We start from the raw sequence: 8187 nt of genomic DNA, 5'->3' as shown, positions 1-8187 counted from the left end.
CCGACGAAACAGAGATATTCGTCGGCTAAAGTTTGTCAGTAAAGCCGACGAATATACTGTTCGTCGGCTAAAGTCTGGAACAATAGCCGACGAAAAATAGTTCGTCGGCTAAAAGCTGGAACAATAGCCGACGAAAAATAGTTCGTCGGCTAAAGTCTGGAACAATAGCCGACGAACTATTTTTCGTCGGCTAAAGTCTGGACAATAGCTGACGATGGTCTTTAGATTCGTCGGCTAAAGCCATCACCAACGACCCTTTCCCGACGACACTATAGCCGACGAGCCTTCGTCGGCTAAGGTCTTTGCCGACGAATTAGGATAACAGGCCGACGAAAATATTTCGTCGGCTAAAGTACTTGTCCTGGTAGTGTCTCTCTCGAGGAAGATCTTAACAAGGTGAAACCCTTTAGAGACAAAATAAAAACATTCGAGGAATATGTCAATAAAGTGAAACAATATAAGGAAAGATGAAACATTTTGAGAAAAATCTCAGTAATGTGATTTTTTTTTTTTGAACAAATTGAGTAGCAGATCTAGAAAAATATGTGTAGTGAATGAGTTATGTATTTAGTGAAGAAGTTGTGTATATATATGTTAAATGAGGGTATTAGATGAAGTTTGGGTATGTGTATCTAATAAAATGTTAAAACAAAAAAGTTAATAGGTGGTATATTTAGTATGAAATGTGTATCTAGTAATTAAAGATGTGTTGATAAAATCTCTCCTCAATTTATTAGTTTCCATTTAACAAGAAAATAAGAACTCAAGGCCTTTCGAATCAAATCGAAGAAGCAGGCTATTGAGATGGTGCCACCTTTGCTTTATGGTGGTGCACCTTCTAACCCTGACTTAAAGGGCAAAGACAAAATTTGATTTTGTCTGGTCAACCTCGTATTGTCTGGTTGTAGTATAGAGGCTGGAATAAGTGAGCATGATTTTCTAGTGAGTAGTTCTATTGTACATTCCATTGTAAGCATGATTGTCTAGTCGAGTTGATAAGAGCCATGGTGTGGAACCCTCGTACATAGATTCGAATCTCGCCGAGGCGCCGACGATAATTGGAGTTTGTTGATACCCAAAAATGTAAGCTTATTTTTATCGGATATCTTAGAGACTCAAGATCAAAAGGTCAAAGATCATGCTTAGATATGATATGAGGCCCGAATCATCCACATTCGAGGTCTGCTTCAAGCGAATCGGGCTTGGTACAAGGTCTCTACTTAGGATGAAGGAGACTTAGGATGAAGGAGGCAAGCCACGCCATGCCATGCCATGCCACGCCCAAATTACAAAAGGACGTCACGAAGGCCAAGCCCTTCCTTAGCTAAAGTTACACCAAGCCCACTTGGGAGTTAGGCCAAGCCATGCTCGTTCATGCCCAAGCACACTCCCTCTATCTAGGCTCGTGACTCCTCATGGACACGCTTCAATAACCACGTGCCCACGCTTTAACAACCACGTGCCTACTCACTTCACGCACACGTTAACACATGCCAATCAAAGTTGTGCACAAGCATCCTTGATGATATGTCTTAACCCGTCTATCACAATATGTCACGCGGCCAACTCATAACGTGGACCCAAACCACTAGGCCAAATGGGGCTTATTAATGGGTTGTGGTGTGGAAGGATACAAGATTTTGCAAGGCCTATGAAGGTCAAAATTCAAGTGTCCAAAACGTCTTGGGAGTCGAGGACCAAACTTGAATTTGAGCTTCCCGCGCACAAGCTTGTAACGGATGCCTCATCTCATCACCCTATACCCTTAGATATAGAGCACTGGCATCATGAGTCACCTCAAAACCTGAGCCCTTGCTTCCACTCACCCTATGCCTTTAGACATAGAGCATTGGTCTCACGAGTCTCCTCAAACCTAAACCCTTGTTTTCACAAGTTTCACTTTATAAGCTTAAGCTAGGCAAACCCCAAGGCCATGTTTTGTCATGAACTAGCTTAGCCAAGAATAGCTTAGTAAGAGATCGAGATTATTGGTCCCATGCTAAAATAGGAAGTCACAGGTCATTTTTGGACTCTCAATCTTCATCTACAATCATATGTAAAGAGGACTACAATGGACTTGAAGAGAGAGACACCTACATGCAAAACCACTACCAAGCTCTTCATGCACAACCAACCCTAGGCACCAACCATACTCATCTCTTCAAACACCTTCAGACACTTTAAACACCACCACCACCATACTCTACAATCCCTCACCCACATTAGACATTTTTCATGATAAGCATGCATTCTGTTACGCTTGCAAGATCCTAGCTCCCACACCATGCACACTACTAAGTCCTTTCAGTATTGATATTGCATGCTCGGAGCCTTTCCATCACAACGAAGTCTATCTTATGAAGACTTTGGGCCTAGTCTTGCAACCCTAAAAGGGAAGATCAGATCACCAAGCCAAACAACGGTAAGTTGCTAGATCCTCATTCAATTTCTACCCCAACAGAGTTAAATCTCAATTTCTTGGTGGCTAGAGGGAGGAAGCGTTCTGATATGACCCATCGGCACGGATTAGTCTCTAGGCCCACAAAGCCTTTGAGGATACCATCGTTGATGCTCTTAAAAAAATAAAAATAAAAAAATAAAAAAATAAAAAAACAGCTTCAGTACTCCAGCAGTTCTGCTTCACATAAATTGGTAGCCACAATTTCGACAATACATACAGGATCAACAAAAGAAATAGGGGATTGAATTTTCCACTCATATTTTTACAATTTACACTCTTTCTTTCCTTTTATAGTAACCTTAATTTTGTTTTTACTCACATGCCGTTTGTCTTTTTGTAAAATCTTTAACTAAAAAAGGAAAAAAAAAAGTGTGGATTGTGGGGAGTACAAATTTCACTCCCTAAAAAATATGTGCGAAAAATCTAATAACACGATTAGCACGAGCAACAAGTAAGATAGATTTTTCACATGAGGGTTAACAGTATTTAGATCATAGATTCTTCAAATTGACTTAGAACTGGACCCAAAAATTTATTAGAGAAGGAAAAACTCGCAGTGTCGCAATCAAGGCATTACTCGCTTGGACATGAAAAATGTGTATAAACTACAAACTACAATCGACTCATTGGTGTTGCGCGACTGTAATTATTTACTATATACTAATTTTGTGTGGTCGTTGGTACTGTTCATTGCGATGTTCATATAAAAAGCAAAATGACAGTTATGCCCTGATGTTTGTTTTAATTACATTTGTGCCGCCACGCTATGTATTAAAACCCCATCATCACCACGAGCCATCTTTTTCTTGTTCCTCTTGCTTTCCACGTACCACTTCACCCTCTATCCTGAAGTGGATGTGTCTAATTATATACCATATGATATACTAGAATTTTCCATATTCTGAAACTTCCATATTAATGTGGTTAGTGGCACAAATGTCGACATGTCTATCCTTGGAAAACTTTATATGAGAGGCTTTTCATCTTGATTAGCTTCAAGAAAAGGCTCGGCTACCGTATCGCAGACTTGGATCAAGAAGCTTCCTCCAGCCTAATATTAACCAAAGAACTTGATGAGCATATATGTACACACTATAGCTTGTTGCAAATGCTATAACCAGAAGAGCCTTGCTATAATCCAACCTGCACAGCCCTAGCTGCTCAAAACTACTTACCAGTATTAATTTGTTGTTGAATTCGACTATATAATAGTCTCTAAATCATCTCGAATAAGTTCCACCAATGTTGATAGTAATGCGAAGGCCCATTCCCCAACCATCACCCAAAAGGCTAACTACAATAAAAGCATAATGTAAGGGAAAATATCACTTGGTACCGAATTATACCTCTATCTTATAGATCATATCTGGACTTTAAATTTTTGTCACAACCAGTGTTTAACTTCTCGAATTCATTTGCAGCAGTACTTAAGCAACTTACGGTCACTATTATAGCCAAAAGAAACATGTCACACGCATATGTCTCTTTTAAATTATGACATGTTGTAGTCGTTGCAAAAATTAAAATTCTGGTACCATCAACAAAATAAAGGTAATTCACAATTGAGTTCAAAATTGAGTTCTTCTTCACTGAAGTTTTATTTCGATAAACGTCTTATCCATTACACCGTCTCAATATTCTGTTTTGCCCCATCAAAACCTACAATTAATACAAAATATATCATCCATGCATACGTGACAACAAAAGCATGCAGGTGACGAGCATAAAATGACAACCAGAGCAGAAAAGAAAAATGATGAAGAAAGAAAAGATCTCTAAATTGTGGCGAACACACCGAAATTAAGTTGGGACTACTAATTCCCTACATCACATTGTCACCGAGTGTGCTGCTACTACTTCTTTCCATCTCCCGTGTCTGTCTAAACCAAAACCCGCCACCGATCCTACCAGCTCTGCATGAATCCCACGTGTCTATCACTCTTCTCCTACAAAAACCCGTCGCCACTTCACCTACCTCATTCAGAAATCTCACACCCCGAACCTTCATAGTTCATAGATCAAACACAGCTAGCTGGAGAGGAAAAGAAACAGAGCAAAATGGGAAACAGAGTCATTAGCCTGCTGGTTATTGCGCTCGTTATGTGTTATGGATTGTCAAAGGCCGTTGGATATCGAGATGAAGACTGGGGGAAGCAGAGAGAAGACCCAGATCAAGAGCAGGAAGAGCAAGAGCATGAAGCTATGATGGGAGACGAAGATTGGTTCTTGTTGGGGAACTCAAAGCAGGTGGTGAAAACCAAAGCTGGTGAAATGAGAGTGGTGAAAAGCGTAGGTGGGAGAATTGTTGATAAGCCAATGCATATTGGGTTTATCACAATGGAACCCAAGTCCCTCTTTGTTCCTCAGTACATGGATTCCAGCTTGATCTTCTTCGTACGTTCTGGTATGCAATCTCCCTTCAAAGGGTTGCTTCTGAAATCTGAATTGTGTTGGGTTTCGGTTATCTTCATACAAGTCTTGAGATATATATACATTTGGGTTGTCTACGGTACTAAGATGTATAACATTCACTTATTTAATATTAATTGAACAAAAATTACAAGTTAATTAAGTAAAATTTATAACAATATAATAAAATTACTACATTTATTTTAGACATTTGCATATAATTAAACCAAGTCATTACTACAGTAACAAGTTGTTCATAAACTTATAAATTGTCATAAGTTGAGTAATTACCTCTAATAAAACAAAAATTATCTAAATAATGACTATCTTTACTAAAATGACAATAATTTTGTTGTTATATTAGTAAATGTAGGTATCACAAACAGGTACATAACTAAGAAAATTCCTATACATTCTCTTTTGTGGCTTTTGCTTTTAGTTTTGAATTGCATGTTTGCTAAGTAGGAGATTATAGATGGTGAATAAACGTCAACGTTTTGTGTGGTTTGTTTAAAATTGCTTGCAGGGGAAGCAAAGGTAGGGCTGATATACAAAGATGAACTGGGAGAGAGGAGATTGAGGGCTGGGGATGTGTACAGAATTCCGGCTGGTTCGCCATTTTATTTGGTGAATACAGGGGAGGGTCAGAGACTTCACATCATTTGTAGCGTTGATACATCTGAGAGTTTGGGAATGGGTACTTTGCAGGTACATATGTCAATCTCACTTCATGATACTCACAAATTTCTATTACTATGTATTTTGATAATAATTTTTCGTTCTTGTCCCTTGTTTATTTACCGATAAAATATTTACCTCATTTTGGTATTTTACAAATGCAGTCTTTCTACATCGGTGGAGGATATAACCCAGCATCTGTACTCGCTGGATTTGACCAGGAAATACTTGAAAGTGCATTCAATGTAAGCTTCACTTCATACCGTATTTTGTTGATTTTACACTTAGTGAAGTAGGGTTTTGATCAATATTCAGCTAGTATGTAGAAATTTTTTTCAAATCGACATAGGTTAATCAATATGGTAAGAAAATGAGAGTTGAACTAGTTTCACCAACTGGTTTAAATTGGAGGATGGTTAATCGATAAATGACAAAAATATTGTGTGTCAATTACAGGTTACATCAACAGAACTAAGTGATTTCTTGTCAAGACAACAAGATGGCCCGATTGTTTATGTGACCGATTCACCTCATCCACCAAGCCTTTGGTCAAAATTCCTCGAGCTGAAAGAGCCCGACAGACTGCAAAAAATGAAGAGAATGGTGGGCTACACAGAAGAACCAGAGCACCGTGAAGATGAACAAATACAAGCATGGTCATGGAGGAAGCTCCTCAACTCTGTGTTTAAGAGGAGAGATGACGATCCCGATGCTTTCAAGGGAAAAGGAAAATCTCATGATGCTTACAATCTCTTCAAGAGATATGCAGATTTCAAAAACGACTATGGCTGGAGCAAGGCACTAGACGAATCTGATTACTCGCCGCTAAAAGACTCTGGCATTGGTGTCTTCCTTGTCAACCTCTCTGCAGGGTCAATGATGGCACCACATGTGAACCCTATAGCAACAGAGTACGGTGTTGTTCTGAGAGGCTCCGGCACAATACAGATTGTGTTTCCAAACGGAACCTCGGCAATGAATACAAAAGTTCAAGAAGGGGATGTGTTTTGGGTCCCAAGGTACTTCCCATTCTGTCAAATTGCATCAAGAACCGGGCCATTCGAGTTCTTTGGATTCACCACCTCTGCACGCAAGAACAGGCCACAGTTCTTAGTCGGTGCTAGCTCTGTTCTTAGGGAGCTCAGAGGACCTGAACTTGCAGCTGCATTTGGTGTTAATGAGGATCGGTTGAGCCGCATTGTTCACGCTCAGCGTGAGTCTGTGATCTTGCCCTCGGTGCAAGCATCTACTCCTTACACGGGACATGAGAGGGAGGAAACCCCGGAGGAGGAGGCAGGGAGGAGGACAACCCCATACAAGGAGGACGAGAGGAGGCGGCGGCAAGACGAGAGAGAGAAACCAGCCGAGGAAGATGAGAGAAGGCAACCACCATACAGGGGAGATGAGAGGCAGCAGTCACCACAGGAGAGGCAGAGGAGGCAACCTCCTTATGGGGAAGGGGATGTGATGTCTCAGAGGCTTCCAAAGGTGATCAGGAGTTTGGGGAATGAGATGGTTATGGGGTTTGATTGAGAGTGGTTTTGTTGGTGGTGAATAAGATGATGCACAGGTTTTTGTGGGTTTTTTCTTTCAGGCTGTATTAGGAGTGTATCTTATGTGTCCGGTTAGCTTTTGTTCTTGGTTCATATTCTATGGTTCTGTTGTGGACTTTTGTGGCTATGTACGTGCATGACTTTGTTGTGAATGAAAACACAAATTCTGTTTTATTATTAGATAGACTGCCGGCGCAATGCTGCGGGTTTCTGGTGTTAATTCTCTTACCCAGTTCCATTCACAATTAGTAGTCACTCATTCCAATCTAAGAAATCCTAAAAGAATAACTATATAACATAGGAAGGGGATGACCCGCAGCTGCAAACACATAGTGCTGACCAACCAAATATGAATCATGGAATAGAAGATAATCGATATAGATACTTGAATTTCCATAAACACAAATGGTGCACATAAATGATCCACTGTTAAGTCTTCATCAGATAAACTCACTTCCTCTAGGTTGAAATCAATGTCGTCTTCCCATCTCTTTTCCCACCCAGCTGCACTAGTATCTCTCTCTCTCTCTGACCAAACTGAAGAGTGCGGTTATTAGGACCTCTAAATTTACTCATTGTATCTCCCTGTCTCTTTACACCTCTTTTTCATTTTTAAAAATAAGCATTTGCTCATTAGACCTCCTTTCAAATTCTAAAAATAACCTTAGGTTTGTTATTCATATATATTTCAATAATTTACTCATTGTACCTCTTGTTCGCTCTTTAGACCTCTCACACTTTTAATTTTTTTTTTTTTTGCATGAAACTTTTATTTCAGACCTCGATTGCTTGATTTCTTTTTTCTTCTTCTCTTTTTTCATGAAAACCTCTTCTGCAACCTCAATTCTTTTTTTGTTTGTGTTTTTTTTTTTTTTTTTTTTTTTTGCATAGAATGTCATTAACCTATATTATTTGATCAAAGTTGTACAAACAATTTTCAATGACAACAATTTAAAAAATTTAAATCATGACACTACCAGAAGAAAGGCTTTAGCCGACGAAATAAAAAACCAGGCCGACTAAATTTTTTTTCGTCGGCTAAAGTGGACTTTAGCCGACGTAATTTTTTTTCGTCGGCTAATTTAA

At 39.4% G+C, this 8187-nt stretch overlaps 2 protein-coding genes across 2 annotated transcripts in view; both read left to right on the top strand.

Moving 5' to 3' along the window:
- LOC101292366 overlaps positions 1 to 1240 on the top strand; it is an 8894-nt gene extending 7654 nt beyond the window's left edge. The window contains exon 2 of the mRNA XM_004309849.1: positions 1112 to 1240. Coding sequence (XP_004309897.1) covers positions 1112 to 1240 — 129 coding nt within the window. The remainder of the gene's footprint in view (positions 1 to 1111) is intronic.
- A 3208-nt stretch (positions 1241 to 4448) lies between these two features.
- On the top strand, positions 4449 to 7122 carry LOC101312797 (vicilin-like antimicrobial peptides 2-2-like). The gene is made up of 4 exons (XM_004309837.1): positions 4449 to 4865; positions 5397 to 5578; positions 5713 to 5793; positions 6005 to 7122. The coding sequence occupies exons 1-4, from the start codon at positions 4520 to 4522 to the stop codon at positions 7079 to 7081; spliced, it is 1686 nt and encodes a 561-aa protein (XP_004309885.1). The 5' UTR covers positions 4449 to 4519; the 3' UTR covers positions 7082 to 7122.
- Positions 7123 to 8187: the final 1065 nt, after the last annotated feature.

Source organism: Fragaria vesca, unplaced genomic scaffold, assembly GCF_000184155.1.
Source record: "Fragaria vesca subsp. vesca unplaced genomic scaffold, FraVesHawaii_1.0 scf0513126, whole genome shotgun sequence".
Lineage (NCBI taxonomy): Eukaryota > Viridiplantae > Streptophyta > Magnoliopsida > Rosales > Rosaceae > Fragaria > Fragaria vesca.
This window is presented reverse-complemented; position numbering and strand designations above follow the sequence as displayed.